Source organism: Octodon degus, unplaced genomic scaffold (assembly GCF_000260255.1).
Source record: "Octodon degus isolate 3935 unplaced genomic scaffold, OctDeg1.0 scaffold00104, whole genome shotgun sequence".
NCBI lineage: Eukaryota > Metazoa > Chordata > Mammalia > Rodentia > Octodontidae > Octodon > Octodon degus.
The window spans coordinates 3,581,284-3,602,034 of record NW_004524680.1 but is presented as its reverse complement, the minus strand read 5'-3'; the positions used below and the strand labels follow the sequence as shown (position 1 = coordinate 3,602,034).

General features: G+C 57.9%; 1 protein-coding gene across 15 annotated transcripts in view; it reads right to left on the bottom strand.

The window, feature by feature from the left end:
• The window catches only part of Plec (plectin), a 68,718-nt gene that overhangs the window by 7,293 nt on the left and 40,674 nt on the right, over positions 1–20,751 (bottom strand). For 7 of the 15 annotated variants that reach the window (XM_004638892.2, XM_004638896.2, XM_023723841.1 and 4 more), the window contains 30 exons: positions 16,509–16,570; positions 16,104–16,193; positions 15,101–15,178; positions 14,931–15,023; positions 13,826–13,992; positions 13,135–13,250; positions 12,953–13,059; positions 12,761–12,880; positions 12,595–12,690; positions 12,205–12,332; positions 11,860–11,953; positions 11,061–11,215; positions 10,669–10,978; positions 10,510–10,587; positions 10,276–10,437; positions 9,937–10,041; positions 9,691–9,786; positions 9,330–9,455; positions 8,190–8,342; positions 7,944–8,098; positions 7,734–7,860; positions 7,461–7,644; positions 7,228–7,385; positions 6,950–7,128; positions 5,477–5,615; positions 5,029–5,385; positions 4,874–4,957; positions 4,666–4,770; positions 4,478–4,576; positions 120–3,500 (listed from right to left, as the gene is read on the bottom strand). In XM_004638892.2, the coding sequence (XP_004638949.1) occupies positions 120–3,500; positions 4,478–4,576; positions 4,666–4,770; positions 4,874–4,957; positions 5,029–5,385; positions 5,477–5,615; positions 6,950–7,128; positions 7,228–7,385; positions 7,461–7,644; positions 7,734–7,860; positions 7,944–8,098; positions 8,190–8,342; positions 9,330–9,455; positions 9,691–9,786; positions 9,937–10,041; positions 10,276–10,437; positions 10,510–10,587; positions 10,669–10,978; positions 11,061–11,215; positions 11,860–11,953; positions 12,205–12,332; positions 12,595–12,690; positions 12,761–12,880; positions 12,953–13,059; positions 13,135–13,250; positions 13,826–13,992; positions 14,931–15,023; positions 15,101–15,178; positions 16,104–16,193; positions 16,509–16,570 (7,304 nt within the window). Of the gene's footprint in view, positions 1–119; positions 3,501–4,477; positions 4,577–4,665; positions 4,771–4,873; positions 4,958–5,028; positions 5,386–5,476; positions 5,616–6,949; positions 7,129–7,227; positions 7,386–7,460; positions 7,645–7,733; positions 7,861–7,943; positions 8,099–8,189; positions 8,343–9,329; positions 9,456–9,690; positions 9,787–9,936; positions 10,042–10,275; positions 10,438–10,509; positions 10,588–10,668; positions 10,979–11,060; positions 11,216–11,859; positions 11,954–12,204; positions 12,333–12,594; positions 12,691–12,760; positions 12,881–12,952; positions 13,060–13,134; positions 13,251–13,825; positions 13,993–14,930; positions 15,024–15,100; positions 15,179–16,103; positions 16,194–16,334; positions 16,350–16,508; positions 16,571–17,214; positions 17,461–20,751 lie in introns of those variants that run through there. The other 8 variants (XM_023723837.1, XM_023723840.1, XM_004638889.2 and 5 more) reach the window with 3 other exon arrangements.

The following is a 20,751-nucleotide window of genomic DNA, read 5'->3' as shown; positions in this document are numbered from 1 at the left end:
GAGATGGGGAGGGAGTGGGCAGTGGTCAGGGAGGCTGGGACCCTAGGAGCACCCACCAACCCATCCCAGGGCGGACTTCCCCACCAGGCCCACCCGCCTGTGTGGAGGGAGGGCGGTACCTCCTCAGACTTGAGTTGCAGCAACTTGGCCTCTTGCTTGAGCTTCTCCTTTTCACGCTCCAGCTCGGCAATAGCCTCCCGTAGGCGCCCAGCATCTTGGTCACTCTGCTGCCTCTGGATCTCCAGAGTCTGTACCAGTGTCACCTTCTCCTGTGTGGCAAGCTCGGTACGGTGTAACTTTTCACCGATCTCCTCCGCCTGCTTTCGGAAGCGCTGGGCATCTTCCTCTGCACGAGCCTGGGCCCGACTCATCTCAGCCATGCGCAGTTTGAGGCGTTCAGCCTCTGCACTCATTTCTAACTGCCGCTGTCTCTCTGCCTCCAGTGTCCGCTGAAAGCCCTGTGTTTCCTGTTCCAGCTGCTGTGCCATCTGCTCCTTGTCTTCTTGCAGCTGCCGAGCCTGCTCCTGTGCCAGCTCTTTCTGCTGCTGCAGCAGCTCTGCCTCAGCCTTAAGCCGTGTGGCTTCCTGTACTGCCTGCATCTTTTCCTTGAGCATCTTCTCTGCTAGGGCCCGCTGCTGTGCCAAGTCCTCCTCTGCCAGCTGTCGTAGCCGTGCAGCCTCCTGGGCAGCCACACTCAGCCGTGCAGCCTCTTCAGCCACCTGCTTCATCTTCTCAGCTTCCTCTTCTAGGAAGCGCTGTGTATTGTCCTTGTCACGCAAGATAAGTGCACGGTTTTCAGCTTCAATGCGTGCCTTCAGCTTACTCAGTTCCTCCATCTGCACACGTACAGAGAACAGCTCCTCCTCCACCTGACTGCGCTGGCGGGCAGCCTCCGTCACCTCTGCCTTCAGCCGCTGCAGCTCCTCATCCAAGATGCTCTTCTGGTGGTCAGTCTCCTCCAGCTGCAGCCGCAGTGTTGTCAGCTCCTGCTCCACCTGGGCCTTCTGCCGTAGTGTCTGCTCTGAGAACTTCTTGTGCTTCTCTATCTCTGCATCAGCTGCCTGCTTCTGCTTCAGGGCTGCCTGCTCTGCCTGTGCCCTCCGTGCTGCCTCCTGCTCAGCTTCCTTGCGCAGCTTCTCGGCAGCAGCCTGGGCCTGAGCCTGGGCCTGGGCCTGCTCCTCTGCCAACTGCTTCAGCCGCTCTGCCTCTTCCACCTGCCGCCGAGACTGTGTTGCCTCCCGCTCAGCACGCTCTCGAGCCTCCTCAGCCTCCTCAGCTGCTCGCCGAGCCGCCTCTGCCTCACCACGCAGCCGCTCCAGCATGCTCTGCTCCTGCTGCAAGGTCTGCTGTAGCTCCTGCTCTCGCTGCTGCACCACAAAGGCATGTGCCTTCTCCTCTGCCTGTAGTCGCTTCTGGGCAGCCTCTTGGGCCAACTGCAGCTGCCGAGCTGACTCCTGCTCTGCTCGCTCCCGCAGGCGCCGGGCCTCCTCCACCTTGGCCTTGAGCCGCTCAACTTCCTCCAGCGCAGCCTTGCGCTGCCTTGCAGCCTCCTCCTCAGCTGCCAAGCTCTTCTGCACACGCTCTTCAGCCTCTCTGCGCCGCTGCTCCTCCTCTGCCGCCAACTGTCGCTGCCGAGCAGCCTCCAGTTCTGCCTGTTCCTTGCTGCGCAATGTGTCCTCAGCATTGCTGCGGATGCGCCCCAGCTCCAGCTCCAGCTCTGCCTTGCCGGCAGTAGCTTTCTCAAAGCTCACCTTCAGTGCAAGGATCTCCTCCTCCACCTGCCGCCGCTGCCTCAGCGTGTCCTCCACCAGCCCCTTCTGCCGCTCAAGCTCACTCTCCGATGCCTTCCGCAGCTGGGCGAGGCGCTCCTCAATGTCAGCCTTGTGCAGTGCTGCCTGCTCCTCCAGCTTCCGCCTCTGGAAGGCCTCATCCTCTGCCAGCCGCCGCAGCCGTTCATTCTCTGCCTCCTTCTCCTTGAGCACAATCTCTGCCTCCGTCTTAAGCCGTGTGGCTTCACTGATGGCAGCCAGTTTCTCAGCAAGCACCCGCTCTGCCTCAGCACGCTGGCGCTGTGCATCTTCCTCAGCCAGCTGCCGCTGCCGCTTGGCCTCCTCAGCCAGGGCACGCAGGCGGGCAGCCTCCTCAGCCAGCTCACGGAACCGGCTGGCTTCAGCTTCCAGCCTCTGCTTGGACTTCTCGCTGGTAGAGCGGGACTCTTCCTCGGCTCGAGCTTTGCTGGCCAGCAGCACCTCCATCTCCGCCCTCACCTTGGCCAGTTCTGCCTCCAGCTCCCGGCGCTTCTGTGTGGCTTCAGCTGCCTCACGCTGCAGCCGGGCCAGCTCCTCTTCCAGCAGCTGCCGCTGCTGTTCCCCTTGCTCAGTCTCAGCCCGTAAGCGAATCAGCTCCTGCTCTGCTGCCAGGCGCTGCTGTGCAGTGCCCTCTGCCAGCTGCCGCTGTTTCTCTAGCTCCTGCTCGGCCAGTTCCCGCTGCCGCACAGCCTGCTCTTCCGCTTTACCACGCCGCCGGGCCTCTCGCTCTGCCTCCTCTTTCTGCTTCTCGGCCTCGGCCTGCGCCAAGCTCTTCTGCTGTGCCACCTCCTCTGCCTGTAGCCGCAGCCTCAGTGCCTCATTGGCCTTTAGCCGCCAGCGCTCCAGCTCCCGCTCAGCCTCCTCACGAGCATGTTCAGCTTCCGCCTGCTGCTGTGCCCGCCGCTCTGCCTCCTCCCGCAGCTGGGTCACTGTCACATGCTCTTCCTGTAGGGTGCGCTCCAGCTGTGCAGTCTTTTCTGCAAAGGAGGCACGCTTGCTCTGCAGCTCTGCCTCTGCACTACGTTGAGCCGTCTCGAGGGCTACCTGCACTTGGCGTGCCCGCTCTGCCTCTGCCTGCCGCAGCCGCCTCTCTGCTTCCTCGGCCTGTAGTCGCAGCTCCTCCAGTGACTGCAGTGCCCTCTGTTTCTCTCGAGCTGCCTCAGCCTCAGCCTTCACTCGCAGGGCCAGCTCTGCCTCTGCTTGACGCTTACGCTGGCTCTCCTCCTGGACCTGCCTCCGCAAGCGCTCAGCCTCCTCCTGTGCCTGCCGTTTCTGTGCTTCTGCTTCCTCTGCCCGTGCACGCAGAGCCTGCAGCTCACCCTCAGCCCCACCACGCTGGCGCTCGGTCGTCTCCAGCTGAAGGCGTACTACACGGATCTCCTCCTCAATGCGCAGCCTATTTCGTTCGGCCGCCTCCACCTGGTGAGTCTTGGCCTGGATCTCTGCCTCTGAGCTCTGCCGCAGATGCTGCAGCTCTTCCTGAATACTGCGTTTCTGCTGCTGCGCGTCCACTGCTGCTTCTTCCCGCCGTGCCACCTCCTCCTGCATTCGCCGTTGCAGTTCCTGCGCCTCCAGCTCCGCCTGCACCTTGGCCTGGGCATGTGCCTCAGCCAGCTGCCGCTGCTTCTCCAGTGCAGCCTCCACCTCTGCCAGTCGCTCCCGCTCCTCTGCCCGCTGCTGCTCGGCCAGCCTCTGTGGCCATAGCAGAGAGAGGAAGAGAACCAGAGAGAGCGTGAGCGTGAGGCAGGTGCCAGGTGCTCACGTGACACGGTACCACCACAGTTCACTCGGACAGTGCGATGCAGGGAGACGAGGGAAGACAAAGATCCCAGCCCAGCCAAGGAGACAGCGTGCACCCGCCCAGGGCACTCAGGCAGCGAGCGCAGCCAGACCCACTGTGCTCACCAGCCTGGGGAGGGAGGCCCAGGCGTCCTCCCCTCTTCCCGCAGACAGGCGACGGAGACAGACAGTGGGGGCAGAGAGAGAGAGAAAGAGCAAAGCAGGAGGCTCGCAGGGTCTGCAAGCCATGCCCACCACAGTCCTGCCCAGTTCTGCCTGACACCAGCAGGTCTGGCTTCCACTATGGGTTCCCTCTAGGGGGCCACTTCCAAAGCTACATGAGTGGGGCAGGGTGAGAGGGCTGGAGTGGGCAGAGCAGGGCAGACCTGAGCCCCCTCAGAAGAGAGATTCTGGAGCCAGCAGACCTGAGCAGAGGAGGTAGGCCCAACAGTGGGGCCACTCAGGATGTGGGAAGGAACTACACGAGTGAACACCCAGACCACCCACGGTACCTTGGAGTACTATCCCTTCCCAGCCCCCATGACCTAACCCGGGACTCTTCCTAGAGCAATGGGCCAAGTGGAACCACAGAACTGCCAGAAGAACACGCATGAGAGCCAGTGGGATGCAGTTGAGAACACTTGCCAAGGGAGAAGAGAGGACATACCAGCCACCATGGGGAGAGCAGTGCAGCACCCAGCCAAAGTGAGGCCACAGGCCAAGGTGAGGGCAGCCTGGGGAGCTGTGCTGGGGAAGGATGCTGGGTGGCACCAGGCAAGAGTGCGAGGAGCGGTGTACGTGGTCTCTAACAGCTTCCAGTGGGCTGAGTTTGGGGCAGGGCAGGCAGCAGAAGGGCTTCCCTCAACCCACCCTTCTGGCTCCAACCATACCTCCTCCTCCTCCATGCGCCGCAGCGTCTCAGTGATGAATTTAATGTACTGGCTCGTGAGAGTGGTCAGCTCACTGTACCGCGTGCGAAGGTCCACATACTGGGGAAAGGGGGGAAGTTAGCTGAGAGCTGAAACCCCATGAGGCCCACCAGCCCTCAACCACGGAGGGTCACTCCGCCTCATCCTACCTCTTGGATTACACTCTCCGACCCAGACTGGACCTTAGGCTTCTTGGCTGGGGAAGCCACTGGCTCAAGCTGTGCCTTGTACGTGACCAGATGGAGCTCATAATCCTGCAAGGACGCACTGGTCAGCTGTCAGCTCTGCCTTCTGGGTGTCCGTGCCTGGAGTCCCAGCCCCACCAGCTTGGTTAAGCGTGTCTGGAAGAGGCCTTACCTTAATGGCATTGATGTACTGCTTGGCAAACCTCTGGCACTCCTCAACCTTCTCTCCATGGCGCTCAATTTCCTCCAACAGAGCCTGTAGGGAAGGCGATCAGAACTGACAGCTACAGGGAAGCCCTGCCACCACCTACCCCAACCTGGACCCACCTTTTCCTGCTGCAGTTGCTCCCGCACAGCCCGGCTATTGGCCATGGGCACGGCCTGGATCTGCTCCTGGCGCCGCCTGGCATCCTGCAGCCAGGCGCTCAGCGGGTCTGCACTCTCTCGGTAGTAGCGCAGCTGGCGGCCCAGCTGCTCTAGTTCCCGCTGGCGCACATCAGTCTGAGCCAGCACAGCCTGCCAGCGCTCCAGCAGCTGGGTGACCCGCTCACGCCAGCGCTCCACCTCCACGTCCCGTTCCCCATGCCGCTGCTGCAGCCGCTCGCCTACTTCCTGTGCTCCCCGAAGCTCATCTTTCAAGGCATCAAACACCGGCTGCTGAGCCTCCGCCTGGGCCCGAAGCTTCTGTTGGGCAGAGAGGAGGCCAATACTGTTTAGCCAGGGCTCCTGCAGAACCCTGCCCCTGGGCCCCTGGTGAGGGACAAACCCCCAGTACCTTTAATGAGGCCTTCGTGGCCTCTAGCTCTGGGAGGGTGGCAGGCACAGTCTGGACTTCCTTGAGCTGCTCCTCATGGGCTCTGAGCGTCTCCTCGGCCCCCTGAGTGCTGCGGATCACCAGGCTGATGGTCTTAAGCCTGAGGAAAAGCAGAGCTCAGCACCAGGGCGCAGGTGGGCTCTATCAGCAAGCCTTGGGGAGTGGCACCAGAGGCCCCTGGGTACCTCCTGCCAAGGCCAGATTTCTGTGGCCATAGGCTTGAGAGAGAACAGACACCTGGGTAGTTAGAGGGCCTCTCAGCACAGGGACACTTAGTCTGCAGCATGAAGACCAGGAAGGCGGATGATCGGCCAACAACAGTAGTCTAAGGTCCTGGGGCAGATGGTGCCACCCAAGAGTACAGTTCTCAGCCTTGCTTAAAATAGGCTGAAGGGTCCAGGGGGGAGGGGCGTAGCACCATGGCACTGACTGATAATTCTCATTTTGTTGGCATTTGTGAATAAAGGATAGACGAAGGATCAATGTATTGTTTGAAACAGAGGAAGAAATAAATGCTAGAGTCAGGTCAGACAAGGCAGGGATAGACTTCTCTGTCATTAGAATATCTAAGTATCTCACTAGGATATTCAAAATACAAACAAAAGACAGAAGCAAGATTTGATCCACTGCACCACATGCCCCGCTGGCCCCGCTGGGCCGGGCACCGAGACCAGGCATGGTGGCGCACACCTGTAATCCCTGTGCTGGAGAGGCTGAAACACAAGGACCACTACAAGTCCGAGCTGCATAGTGAGGCCCTGTACCAAACACATAAAAATAAAGACAGAAGAGGTCTGCAGCTGAGCATGGAAGTGGGGCAGGAAGGAGGCAGAAAGGGCCAGTCATAGGTAGAAACCCTGTAAGCCAACAAGAGCTCCAGGGTGAAGGGAAGAGTCTGGTGGGAGGAGAGCTAGGAGGTCATGAAGAGCCCCTCACCAACCCAGCCCTGTACTGTCTCACCTACTACCTCCACTTCTAACTGTTCTTCCCAGGTGTTCATCCCCTTCTTCCACCAAGAAGACCCTTCTAAAGCCCCAGTGTCCTCCACTTAGCAGACCTTTCCCTCCTCTGAACCCACTGGACAGCGTTACTGTGCCCTCGCAGTCCTCTGCACCTGATCTAGGCTATACTACTTCATTCTGGCCTCTATTTGTACTCCCTTCTGTTCAGTTTGGATCACCTCTCTTGCCCTCACACCCTCATCCCATCATCATAAGCCCCACGGACTCCATCTTCAAAACACATAAAGACCAGAAATCTGCTTGTCACCTCCACAGCCACCATTCTGGTCCAAGCCTAGTCTCCTGGCCAGAGTACTCAACAGCCTCCAATTTGTCCCATGTCCCATCGTTCCTCTGCTCAGCATACTCCTGATGTCACAGCCCTTACCACAACCTGCTCCAAGCCTGCCCTCTCCCCGAACAGGGCACTCACTTCTCCAAATAGATGGCAGAGAGGCTGCGGACCTGCTCCAGCTTGCCAAGGGTCAATTCCAGCTCTGAGCGCAGAAGGGGGGCTGCAGATGACGGTTCGGGCAGGGCCAGGACCTTCTCAGCCTCAGCAGAAAGCCGTGCAACCCCCTTCCCCAGTCCCTCTACTTCAGCCTGTGCTTTCTGAAGAAAAGAACAAGGAGGGGGGCAGTGACCACCAGAGCCAACACATAGCACCCTGAATTCTGGGTTGGGGTGCATGGGGACAGGGGCAGCGCCTGCCTGCTGCTCGGCGATACGCTGGGCACACTCCTTTGCAGGTTCCTTGTCTAGTGGTAGCCGCAGCCGATGCACAGTGCGTGTCTCGCAGGCCTCTAGCTGCAGCCGGATGTCCTTGAGCTCCGAGATGCAGCGCTGGCAGCGAGATTCCTCCTGCTCACCTAGGGAGACATCCCCGTCACTCAGCTGCCACTGGCTCTCAGCCTACCTGCCCACTGGCCCTACCCAATGTGTACCCTGCTCCAGGTTCTGTAGCAGCTGCTGGTAGTGGCGGCTGCAAGAGCTGTACTCCCGCTCTGCCACCAGCCGGTCCTCAGGCCCAAAGCCACCGGCATCCTGGCTGTCCCGCAGGAAAGCCTGATAGTGTAGCTCCAGGTTGCGCAGAGCTTGGCGCTGCTCCTCTGGCTTCAATGTTCGGAACTAGGGGAACACATACAGCTGAGCATGTGGTAAGCTGGCTGGAGCCCTCACCATCTCCTCCTCCCATGGCCAGCCAGGGCCAGGCATACCGTGACAAGGGACCAGGAGCGGATGAGCTGTATATCCCGGTTGAGGCTCTGCCATGCCAGAAGGCTCTTCATGTCCACATGCAGCTGGTGCCACAGTGCACCCAGGGCCTGGTGCTGGGCCTCCAGCCTGACAGGTCAAAGCCACTGTCAGGAATGTCTGGGACCACTCCCACTGTCCACCCCTCTACACGGAGACCCCCGGGCACCCACCTGGTGATGGCCTCCTGGGCCTCTTGGTTGGGTGGGGGCACGAGGAAGCATACAGAGGGCACAGCAGCCTCACTGCCAGAGCTGCTGAGCACCTTCCAGTGTGATGGCTGTGCAGGGCCCACCAGTTGGCACTGGTCACCCTTATGCATGGTCACCTAGGGACAGTCAGAGACAAGTGACAATGTGGCCATGCCCATACTCCCACCTGGCAACCTCATCTTAAGGCCCACATAGCCCAGTTCTCACCTCTACCTGCTTGTAGTCACACACGGCCTGCAGTGGCACATGGCCTCGCACAGGGTAGGCTGGGTTGCGGGGCTTCAGTTGCACAATGGCCTTGGCCCTTTTGGCCAAACCAGACAGGTGGCCCTTGTAGTCATTCAGCTGCTCCTTCTCATCCTATACGAAAGAACAGTTCAGGGCAGACATAGCCAGAATCCAGATATAGGCATTAGATACCCTAGCATCCCCAGGACTAAGACGGCCAAGTCTGAAGATCCTTCTCCAGCTGGGGTGGGGGCTCTGCAGGCAGAAGACATGACTGGGACAGACCTAGGGCTTGTTCCCCAACCAGATCCTACTGTGCCTCTTTCTCCCCAACCTAAACTGAGTGTGCCACCCTAACCCACTCACTATATTCTCCAGGGAAGAGGTAACAGCCTAGCTATATTCTGGACCTTGCACTATAATCACTCTTTCTGGGCCAACAAGATAGCTCAGCAGACTAAAGTACCTGCTTAGGCAACCTTAGGCAGGCGTAGGGGACTGCGGTTCGATCCCCAGGACCACATGCCACCAGCCCCCTCAGGGCAGACTGAATAGGGGAGGTGGAAAAAAATAATCTCACTCTTGCTTCCTCACCTGGTTGCAAAGGGCCAGCTCTTCTTCCTGTCCAGTCCTTCCGTGAGAACCAGGCCTCCCCAAAGACTATCTAAGGCTGTGGGCCACAGTCCTCTGGCAGGGTGGGGGTGGGGTGGGGATGTTCTATACCTGTTGCCCTCTCCCAGGCAGACACTGTGGCTGAGGCACTGGGCTTTGCAGACCACAAAGCCAACTCCTCCCTCCTTCACTCCCACCCAGAGCACTGGCCCTCCTGGGCACACGTCTCCCCTGCTCCATGGCCTGTGGCCATCATGCCCAGCCCTCCACAGCCCTAAGAACTATGTCTGCTCCAGACATTGGGCCAGAAAGTCAGTGCCCACTGACAATCAAATGTGTGGGACATCAGCTGACTCAGCCCTCCATTTATGTCAGTTTCAGGGGTGAGGCTCTTGTAGCTTCAGCCAGCCACTTGCACCAGCCTCTCACTTCCCATCATGCCCCCAGGCCCTCCAGCCCCCACTCCAGCCCTGCCTGTCCCTGTACTCCTGCCCAAATCTGCCTTACCTGTGCATCTTGTAGAAGGTCCTCAAGTCGGGTGACGGTGATGGAGCGGTCACAGCTGTACTTCCTGCGCAGCGTCTCCTGCAGCTTCTGCAGCTGCTCCTCAGCCTCCCGCACATCTGAGAAGAACTGGGGCGATGGGAAGGGTTATAGCGAGTTGTCCTTTTTAGGCCAAAAGGATAAAGCCCAGACCAAGGGGTGGCAAGTGGGGAGGATTCTGAGCCCAAGTCAGAGGGACAAAGTGCAAGCGGCAGCTGGCATCACCTGAAGAGCAGTGTTAGGAGCCATGCATCACCCTGCAGTTGGGCGGCTCCCACCAAGATCTGTGGCTGAGCACCAGGGAGGAGGCAGCTCCAGTTCTCACCTGAAAGTAGGCGGTGTTCTCCTTCAAGTGCGCCTCGATGCAGCAACACAGCTGCAGCATCCAGCTCCACTGCGTCTGCAAGGCAGCCTGGAAAGACTGCAGGACAGAGCATTTTCAGGCTCCTCGTACACATTCGGGTACAGGGTGGTTCCTGCAGCCCCTCCCCACATACCAGGGGCTGGATGCTCAGTCACCCCCAGGCCTACCGGTGGTGCACCCTCCCCAGTGCTACACCGCTCCCCTCACCTCCACCGTGGGCCGGGCAGGATGGTCCTCCCGAAGCAGCCGGTCTCCAGTGTTCTGTATCTCTTTGATTTTCTTTTCCTTCAGCTCCAGCTCACGCATCAGGGCCTGATACAGGGGCACAGCGTCTCAGGACAGGGTCAGGCTAAGCTGGGGTTTGTAGTCTCCCAGCAAATACAGCCCAAGTACAGTGCTGGTCTTCATATAGTGTGGAGCTGGACTTCACTGGCCACCCAAGTGGCTCTCAACAGTGTGGGGGACAATGAGGGAATGGGCTGGGTACAGAGGAAAGAGGTGGGGAGGGTGCTTGCAGGACAGTTCTGGGGGGCCAAGGTGCTTCACCGAATAGCTCTCCTTCTTGGCAGCCATGTTGGTGTTGCGGTCACTCCAGTCAAAGCCCACCTCCTCCTCTTCTTTCTCATTCAGCCACATTAGCTCCTTGGTGGCAGCTGCTACAAAGCCATGAAGGCTCTCCAGGGCTCGGAGCCGGGCCTTGGAGGAATTCTGCAGGCAAGAATATGTCAGCAGGTTACAGCTACCTACCTCCCCCAGCCCCACATGGCCTCCTCCACTTACCAGCAGCTTGGCATACTGTAGATCCAAGCGACCCAGACAGTCTCGGTAGGCACCCCGGGTGGCAGGGGAGAGCTGGCCCTGTAGAGCACAAAAGGGGTAAGGCCTGCAGAGCCTGGTACATGGCCTATACCCATGGACCACCCCAGGAGTGCTGCCCACCTCGTCACTCCGAGCCCGTTCGATCTTGGCCCGGAATTCCTCAATGGACTGATGCAGGCCTCGGTGGCTCCCCAACTGTGCTTCCACGCTGGGCAAGTCCACGCCCCATTCAGCACTGTCCACCCGGCGCTGGTTCTCCTCCACCCAGGCCAACAGGTCCTGAAGGTAGCGCAGGGTGGAATCCTCCAGTTCAGGACGCCTCTGTGTACTCTGCAGGGTCACCTGGGTCACAGGGGCAGCCACGCCCGCCTTCAGCCGGAGGTTGTACTCTGTGCGAATGGCCACCAGGCGCTCATGCAGACGGTATACCCTGGGAAGCAGAGGAATTGGGAGGGTCAGCTGGGCCCATTTTACCACCCTAGACCACATGGAAAGGGCATGTCAAGCCCTACCTTCGGTACATCTGCTCGCCCTGAGGGTGCCGCCCATCTTTGAGGGTTTGTACATCATTGAACAGCAGCCGGATCATGCTGTCAGCCTTGTCCAAGTCCCGTTCCACCTCCCCTGCCCGCTGTGGTGTCTTGCCTGAAGCCAGCAGCCGGACATCCTGTAAGGTGTTGCCTGTGATCAAGAGCCTGGCTGGCCCTCCTCCTAGGTCATACAGCCCCCTGCCACTTCCCCAACCTGAGACTCAACCTTAGCTGGCTTGCTGCCGCAGGATCCCATCCCTTCTTGCCCCTCCTGCCAACCCACACATCTTTCTGACATGTGGACAAGCTTTGACAAGCCTGTACAATCTAGCTCTTGGAGGATCCAGTCAAAGCAATTCTACGGGGCCTAAGATGGAGGCCTTTTATGATTTCCATAGGACCCTGTACCTCATCCCCCATCATCCACCCCTGTAATGTATCATCTTGACAGAAGCTTGCTCAGGCCCCACAGGCGTTAAACTAGCAGTAGGGACAGGTGTTGCCCCAGCAGTAAACTGCTATGAAGGAGGGGTTGGCCTACAAGATGGTAGGGTTTCCTGTCCAGAAACAGAAGCCATCCCTGCCCTGAGTAAGAGACCAAAGTTGGAAAAATATCCCAAGGGAGGAGCGGGTCCTAGTTTCCTCACCCAATGCCCTGCCCTGCCCACAGACCCAGGGAGGCCTGGCCAGAGAGTTAACATTTGGGCTCCTCCCACCTCCCTCAAAAACCCAGTCCCACCCCTTGCTCCTCCCTCCTCCTCCCTTTCCTCCTCCCCCTCACCGACTGCAGCAGGGCGTCGGCCTGATTCAGCTGCTCTTCGCACAGCCCAGCCTCCATCTGTAGCTTGCTCACAATGCGCTGAAGACACTCCAGCCTGCAACCCAGAGCATCCCTGAGACGCGTGGTGGTCTAGGGGGGCTGCCACACTCAGTGCCAGTGAGCAGCTCTCCCCAGCTCCAACCTCTCCGCTGGCCTGGGGACCAATGTCTTGCCTGCCTGAGGCAAGCTCAGGTTCCCTAGCCTTAGGGGGAATTTCCTCCCCAGGCAGTGACTCACCCTTGGGTGGCTTCCCTGTAACCACAGTGCCCCACCCACAACCCAATGCCAATTCCCCACACCACCCACCTCTCAAACTCGCTCCGGAGTTGCTTTTCCCGCTCTAGGATGGCCACATGCAGCTTGCCCCATTCCTTCTCCACATCCAGGGGGTGGTAGCCAGGGGGTACCTTGAGTTGACCTGCTTGCACTGCACCCTGGGAGCGAGACAGAATTCAGCCCCAAGCTGTAGATGGTGGGCATGTAGGGCCCTCAAGCCCCCAGCCCACCTAAGCTGGAAGAGCCCTGGTTCCAAAAGCTCAAAGGCAGGCACTGGGGGTGTGGAATGCCTAACTCACTTCTGTAGGGGACACTTCATCTACCTCCCCAAGGGACACCTCACCCATCTCCCCTAAGAAACACTCCACTCACATCCTCAAGGGACACCCCACTCAAATCCCTAAGGGACACTCCATTCACCTCCAGGGACTGGTAGATGCCCTTGGACCGGTTCTTGTCGGCCTCCTTGGCTGGAAGCTCTGTCTCCTTAAACTTTAGGAACTGGCACCACAGGATCTGTGTGGAGAAGAGTGTCAGGAGCCATGCCAGGGTAGGGAGAAGACCCTGGCCATGTGGGCAGGCCCACCTCTATCTCTTCAAAACTGGAGGGGAATTTTCGTTCCTCAAAGGCAGCGGTGTGGTGCCGGATCCACTGCAGCAGCAGCAGAACCAGCTCCCGATACTCCTGCCAGCGGAGCTGCAGCTCCTGTGGACACACAAGCAGTCAGGGACCAACGGGGCTGGACCTGCCTCCCACTGTCCCTGGGCTACTACTCACGTTGGCTCTCACGCCATCCTGTGCACCAGGCACACGGGGCATGGCATCATAAAGGGATGAGACGTAGGTGATGATGGATTTTTCATCAGGCTGTGGGACGTCGACATCTGTAGGAAGGGCAGGGTCAGAGGAACCTGTGCAGCCTCAGAGAGGCGAAAGGAAGAAAGGCCAGCAGCTTGTACCTTCAGGATCCAGGAGTCGAGTCACACCCAGGTCCCGCTCTGCCACAGAGAAGGCCTGGTCCAGGTTCTCTAGGTTGGTCTGGTGATACACTTTATTCATGTCAATGAGCATAGGTCTATGGACAAATGGGCGGGTAAGGCAGGAAGATGGGGGCAGTGAGGCCTAATGATAGGCTGGCCCAAGGCAAACTCCCCCACATAACCTGGTAAACACGGTGCCCTGATCCTACTCTCTTCTATTCCTCTAATACCCCCAACCCTGACCACATGAGCAGATCTGAAATGACCCTGTTGTCCCCATTCCTCAATAGCCCAATGGGGCTGTAATGGGCACTGGCTTATTGTACTGAGTAAAGGGTACAGTCAGCCTGGGGTCCCTGCAGCCTGCCCAGCTGCCAAGCCCTTCTGAGGTGTCCATGTGAGCAGAAAGAGCACCCCACCCTCAAAGGCCTTAAGGACCTGGAAGCTCTTCTGAAGATCCAGGAGCAAAAAGACAATACCCAGAAGGAGCTGGGTCCTGCTCCCTGGCACATTTCAGAGACAGCTGGATGGCTGGCACTCATCCCCATGGGCATGAAGTTACTGTCAGTAGGATATTCCTCCTGCCACCCTCTTGGCCCTAACTTCTCTGAAGATACTCCAACTGGGGTGCCTCCAGCTCACAGTCCCCTTTGCCCCCCAGGCCACATACTTGTGCCGATGGATGATTGCATTGAAGAGGCGACCATCACGCCAGCTGGAGGTGAAGTTGTCACAGCGCAGGCCCTGGTAGCCCTCTACCATGCGCTGTGACCACAGCAGCAGCTTCTCTTTGGCTGTCATGTCTTCCGACTGCCCACTCACCTGGATGTCTGAGATCTACCCCACACAGGGTAGGAAGCAGAAGTTCAGCCATAGCCACCCACCTGCCCAGCTGTCCACCTCCACCTGTTATCTATGACCACCTGAATGAAGGTAGTTGTGGCTCAGCACCCAGCACAGGGTCACAAGGCCCCATGTGAGGCAGCTCCGATGTCAGGGAGCCACTGTATCACAATGCCACAAACCCAGGCCACTCTAGAAAGCAGTTGCCACAGAAGTCAGGACCATCAATACCCGTTAATAACATGGGGTGGGAGGTGAACCCAGCCTAGGCACCCACCCCTTAGTGCACCCTACATTCCCAGTGACTGGCACAGAGTAGATATCGGCAAAGAGCATAAGAATGAGACCCCTAAACATGGCCTAGAACTTCTAGGCCTAGAAAAGTCTGTTGCATTGAAGATTGGGAGGTCAAGGGCCTCTGTCTTTGCAAGCAAGAGTGGGGTGTTTCCGCTGGTGGGTATAGCATGTGCGCCTGGCACTTCATCCATTTCAGGCCTAGGTCCGCTGTGAGCACACCCGTTGGCGTGTCCCTAGCTGTCTGTCGGAGGGCCTGCCAGCTATGTGACTCAGCTGCCGTGCCAGCCTGGCTCTCCTGCTCAGATCTCAGATTTGTGGCTTCCTGTGTGGCCAGCACAGGCAACGAGTGAGTCAGCCAGGCCAGCCCCTACAGCTCCAGAAGCTTCCCCAGGGCAGCAGCAGAGAATAAATTCCTCTAAGGAGGCTATGTGGGCCCTGTCCAGCTGGGGCCAGAGGGTACGGATAGGTGATTCTTAGAAAGGCCTGGGACCTTGGGCCACAGAACCAACACAGGGATGGGGCTAGCAGAGAGGCTTCCCGGAACTACCATTCCAAGAGTGCCCCCTGCAGGCTCCAGACAGCCAGCAAGTGGGCCAGCCCACCACCCTAAAGATCCCTGGGGGCAGCCACTATACCTGGAAGTGCAGGATGATGGTCCAGATCAGGCCAAGGGTCAGCTTAGGGTTGCCGTCAGCAATATCATCATTCCTGATATTCACCAGCTTCACCTGTGAGCAAGAGATTATCAGTCACCGGCCACAAGGCAGCAGCTCAGAGAGGGCACCTGAAGTTGGGGGAGCCTTACCTGGCGGTGCCGGAGATAGTCCAAGGCAATCTGGACATTCTGCAGCTTGTGGAAGCGCATCCTCCCCTTCTCCCGGGGCTGAGACAAGGCATGGCACAGTCAGTGTCCACACAGCTACTGTTGCCCCCATGCGCCACCCCCAGAGCCCCCCCCCCCAAGCAGCTGCAGCAACTGAACCCAAGGGTCTCTCCCGATTGGGCAGTAGCCCCTCCTACATTCCAGGTTCACCCATCAGAGTGAGGACAGGGAGGCTACTGGCCTAATGGACAGGCCCAGGAGGGCCTTGGAAAGCCAGTAACCCAAGTTATGGAAAAGAAGGAAAGGGGTGGAGAGGACACAATAGCTAGGGAGCTGCAGGTAGAGGGTAGGAGCATGGGGGGAGGTCCTTCTGCCTGGCAATGGTGGCCACTGCAGCTTCTGGTGAGCCCCAGCCCCAGCCCCAGGCAGAGCAGCAGGCAGGACCATAGGTAGCTTGATGCACAACCATCCGCCCACCCCAGAGCCAGATGTGGGTTGGGCTAGCCTGGCCACCAGTCCCAGATGAGCTAGGCTCCACATCTCAGCGAGCCCACGTGCTAGCACTCACCAGGCACAACCACTCACCAGGCGCAAGCTCCTGATTATGTCCCGCTCCCTTGGCTGCCCAACCAGAGCAGGGCAAAGGGTAAAGGGCAGAGATCAAGATTCAGAATCCAAGCAGCAGAGAAACCAAAGCAGAGCAGAGCATGAGGTTACTGTGTTAAGGCTCCAATGCAGAGGACAGCAAGGACCAGAGCAGCCTGTGGCAACGGAATCACAGCCACCCCCAGGCCAGGGCTTCCACATGATACAGAAACCTTGGATCAGGAGATGCACTGGCGGGAGGTGGGGCAAGGCCAGGCTGCTCCCAGGGAGGAGGCAGGAAAAGCCAAGCTACACTCAGAATGGTAATCAGGAAAGGGCCCAAGGAGAGATGACAGGCAGGGGTGTGTGTGTGTGTGTGTGTGTGTGTGTGTGTACATACCAAGCTGTCCCCAGAGAGGACCTCCAGCAGGGAGATGAGGTTGTGGCCATCTCGGAGGTCTTCGTACAGGTCACTGATGTGCCTCTGGGCCTGTAGGGACAATGGGGCTAAGGTGACCGCACGTTTTCCACAGCCACCTACAGCTGAGGAAAGGCAGAGTAAAGTAAGGCACAGCCCAAGAAAAAAAGAGAAAGGGGCACAGAAGTGCCCCTGTCCTACACAGGTACCTACCTCTGCCCTCCAGTGCTACGGCAGAGCCAGGAGATCAGAAGAGGAGCAAGAGGAGCAAGCGTGGGAGAAGACAGAAAATAACAGGTTTCAGAGATGAAAGAGGAGCACAGCAGGGTGAGGACACAGGGAGGGGATACAGGCTGGTGTCACCCCCCACATGCTGCCACCACCAACCTTGATGAGGTGTTTGTTGACCCACTTGGTAAAGGTTTTCTTCTGGACACGGTCCCGTTCATCTGGAAGAGATGAAGTCAGTTTACTTGGGGCTTGGGAGCTCAGGAGGCAGCCAGGGGTGACCACCATGAAGACCCAGGAGCCTGGCCAGACAACCCCACCTGAAAAGGACTAAAAGCAGCCCTAGCTTTAGGGCCCTTCCAAGTCACAGAGATCAGCTGGAACCCCAGCTCCCAGTCTGGCTAACACAGCAGAGACCAAGGAACCTAGGCCCAGCCAGCTCTAGCCCAGACAGGAGACTGGGCCCCTACTCAGCCCCCACAGTTTCCCAAGGAGATGGGAGGGTCCAGAGCCGCAGCACTGAGAACCCACGGTGCCTAAGTCACACAAGTCAAGGCCTGCCCCACCCCACTTGCTTCCTTTCAGGCTGTGCAGAGGCACTGCAGGGCCGCGCCAGCCAAGTGCTACACAGGGAGCTAACAGGGCAGCGGGTTCTCCCCAGGTCTCAGGGACCCTTTCTGCCCTGGCTCCATACTCCAGGCTCAGAAACCAATCTACACTGGCCTCTCATTATAGCCTGTCCCCCAAACCCAGACCCCTTAGTCTGGGCCCCCACCCCACCCTAATGCCAAGGTTTCCTGCCACAGGAAGCAGCTAGCCCTTCCTGCCACAGAGACCCATCCTGCCCAGCAGGAGTGCCTGCTACCTTTTTTCCCCTCCGAGGCCCTAAGCACCGCTAGGTAAAGGTTGTCCTCTGAGTTGGTTCTCTTGCCACCTAGGCCCTCAGGCTCAGGAACGCGGAGTCGGTGCTGAGACATGGCGCTGAACCCGCCCCTTCGTCACTCTCTCTCCACCCTAGGGTGCTGTGCTCTGGGCACCCAGGTGGCACACCAGGTCCTGAAGACTGGGGCTGCGCTGGAAGCTCTCTCGGCACAGGCTCAGCTCTAAATTGCAGTTGCAGCGGCCACTCCCAGTCGGCTATACTCCCCAGCAAGGCCGACCCACCTCTGAGCCCCACCCCACTTTGCCCGGCCCCCCTGAGGGGAGTGTCCCGGCGGGAAGGAGGAAGGCAGCCCCTCCCCCATGGTCACACCCTGGGCCCACCAGAAACAGGAAACCCGGGTTTCCTCTGTTGCCCCGCCCACAATGGGACTCAGAGGCTCAGAGGGGGACCTGGCACTGGCACCAGGACAGCGGAACACACACCATCCCCAAGGCCACCCAGAACTCCTGGTCACACATGAAGGGGAGAGAGGACTACCCCACCACCACACAGAAGAATGCCTGTGTCAGGGGCCAGCACTGAGGCCACACCTGTTTTAACATTCCAGCTATCCCTTCAGCCCTCCCACCTCCCTGCTGGGCCAAAAGGAACCCCAACCTGTGGAACACTTGGGTAGGAGGAAGGGACCAGTTACACTAAGCCACATTTTAGAACTGCTCTAAGAGGTGGCCAGGGCCTATCCCTCAGGCCCTGGGCTCCCTGGGCCCCTACTTCAGGGCTAGCTTGGCTTCCTAGAATCCCCTAGGGGTTGGGCTAGGTTTGCCCAACCCTAGGCCTAGCCAGGCAGAGCACACCTCAGGCAAAAGCAGCACATAGCTGGGCAATGACTCATCTGAGCAGGACCGCCTAGCCTGAGCTGCAGGGCACCTCCCCAAGAAGTGCTGAGGATGAGGGGAGCACTGGAGGGGGCACAGCCAGTGAGTCAGAGCTGGGAACAGACCTTAGTGCTGTGACTCATTAGAAAAGGAAGTGGAAATTGGGTGCAAGCTGGGTAGAGGGCAGTTTGCAGCTAGGTGGGGCTCAAAGTTGCAGCTGTTCAGGTTGTAAAGGTAGAGGATCAGGACAAAGGGCACAAGAGTCGCGAGGAATGGACCTTTCTCAGGGCCTCTGGCTCCCTCAGGTCAGTAAAGGGAGCCACCTACGGCCAGCCTTGGGACTGCATAGCCAGCCTGACCATAGGAAAAATGCACCACCCTACCACAAGAATTTTCCAGGACATGCTTCTGGCTTGATTCGATCCAGCTGTGAGCTGCTGAAGAACACCCTCCCTCCTTTTCCACAGTGCCTCCAGGCCTCTCTGTTCTAAGAAAAACTACCCTATTCCTGCTCCCTCTAGCCAGGAGAGGGCACCAAACCTCCACAGGGAGGGGGGGTGTTTGAGCTAACAGGGTAAAGGGCCCACCCCAAGCTGAAAGACACAGTCAGTTTCAAGGACCCTGTCAAGTTTCTCCTCGCTGCCCACACCTGAGGGTACCCCCCAGCTCCAATAGAACACTCCTGCTGTGCCCACAGTCTGGCCCAGCAGCCTGAGAGCCTACTGAATATCTACTCTCCACCCCCCTAGAGGTGTTCCAAAATCCCAAATCTGACCCCACACTGATCAGTAACCGAGTGCATGTACCTGAACATGTGTGCCTGGGAGTGTCTCACACTCCCTGCCCCAGGTTGGGGATTATGTGAACACGGGCTGCTTCCCCAGAGGAGTGGGCCAGCTGCCTTCCCACATCAGGAAACCCACTCTGCCGAGAAGGTGCAGAACACAGGAACAGGAATGGACTGCCATTCTGACAAGGGGCACAGACTCCTATATGTGGGCCAGGCAGTGGGCAAAAGAGACCCAGAAAGCAGATGGAACTGGGTGGAGCCAAGCAAGAGCAACATCCAGGCTCCAGCTCAGCCCCTTCTCCAGGCTTTTCTGTCATTAACAGACTTCCAAGAATGCTGCACCAAATATGGGACACTAGGACTCTAGACACTAGGACTCCAACTTCCAAGCCGCCTTCTGCACCACAAATCTCAGAAGCCACTGGGCCTCTGGTTGCCTCCTATCTCGTTCCTTGAAGCACCTCGCAGTCATTCAGACCTCAGATCCCCTCACGGTCTCTTCCAGTCTTACCCACCCTGGACCTGGTTGTGTATACCATTCACCTCACCAGCCTACTCAACCTCAGACCAACAGGCAACTCCTCCCAGCCTGACAGAGCCCCCATCTAGCCCCAACGCAGTCATGTCCTCTTCAAACACTGTCACACACTTCTAAAGGCTTCCCATCAGAGTCACATGGAGAGAAAACATTCTCTCAGGCTTTCACAGAGAGCAAATTGGTCAAGCAATGGCCGTGAAACATCCTCATGGCTGTCACTGACAAAGGATCTACAAAGTGCGTACAGGGCTACAGGATAAATCCTGAGGGTACTTGACTGACTTTATCAGATACAAAAGTTGTATTTCTTGTTATATAGGTCATGCTTTATCTTGGTCTTAACCATCCAGCAGAAAAGTAAAAAAACGAGGTATACGAAGTAAAGCCATGTAAATATGATGAGCTGTAAAAGGCTCAAGTCATTAACTTCTGAGGATAACCCACTAATATTACAGAATGCTAGACAGTGTTGGATTGTTTTGCTGAATTCAAACACCTATAGTATTTAGATGCCAATAGAATACCCACCTCTGACAGGACTAAACAAAAAGGAGATACAAAAGAAAGAACATTATGCATTTATATATACAAAATAGGATAGATATACAGCTACTTTCACTTAATTCAATGATTAGAAAAAAGTGTACTAATAGTGTTTGGACAAGACATCCTGTCTGCTTCTTGTACTATGGATAACCACTAAGAAGATAACAATGTACAATGTACTGATTATCGAAACTGTCGTATTAATCAGCTTTGAAACTGTCTCATTCATATTTGTTTCTCAATAAAATTTTAAAAAATTTAAAAAAGGCCTCTCATCTCTGACCCACCCCAGGACACCCTCCTACACACCTGTCTGACCCGGTGCCCTGTGCAAGACAGCTATACACTAAATCAGACCCAGGGGAAGAAGCTGCTGTCCTCTAGGAGGACCGCAGCCCGCTTCTACAGATGAAGGAACAGGTTACCCAATAACATGCTGGGAAAGAACCCCCTAAGACTGGAAAGGATGGGCCGGAGGAGAAAGCTCAGAGTCGTAAAGTCATGCCTGGCAAGTGCAAGGTCCTGGATTCGATCCCTCGTATGGGGGGGAGGGGATGGGGAGGGGAAGGAGCCCGGCTGGCCTAGAGTCCAGAGGCCTAAAGCCGCCCTCTGTGCCCTTTGTGCCCCCCCCCCCGCCGCCGAGTCCAGAAACCCAAAGCCCCGCCCTCTGTGCCCCCCTACTCCCAAGTCTTGGCTGCCAGCTGCCGGCGCCGGCAAACAGGGCGGAGCCTTCCACCCCGCCCACCTCCCATCCCCCTTCTCCAGAGACA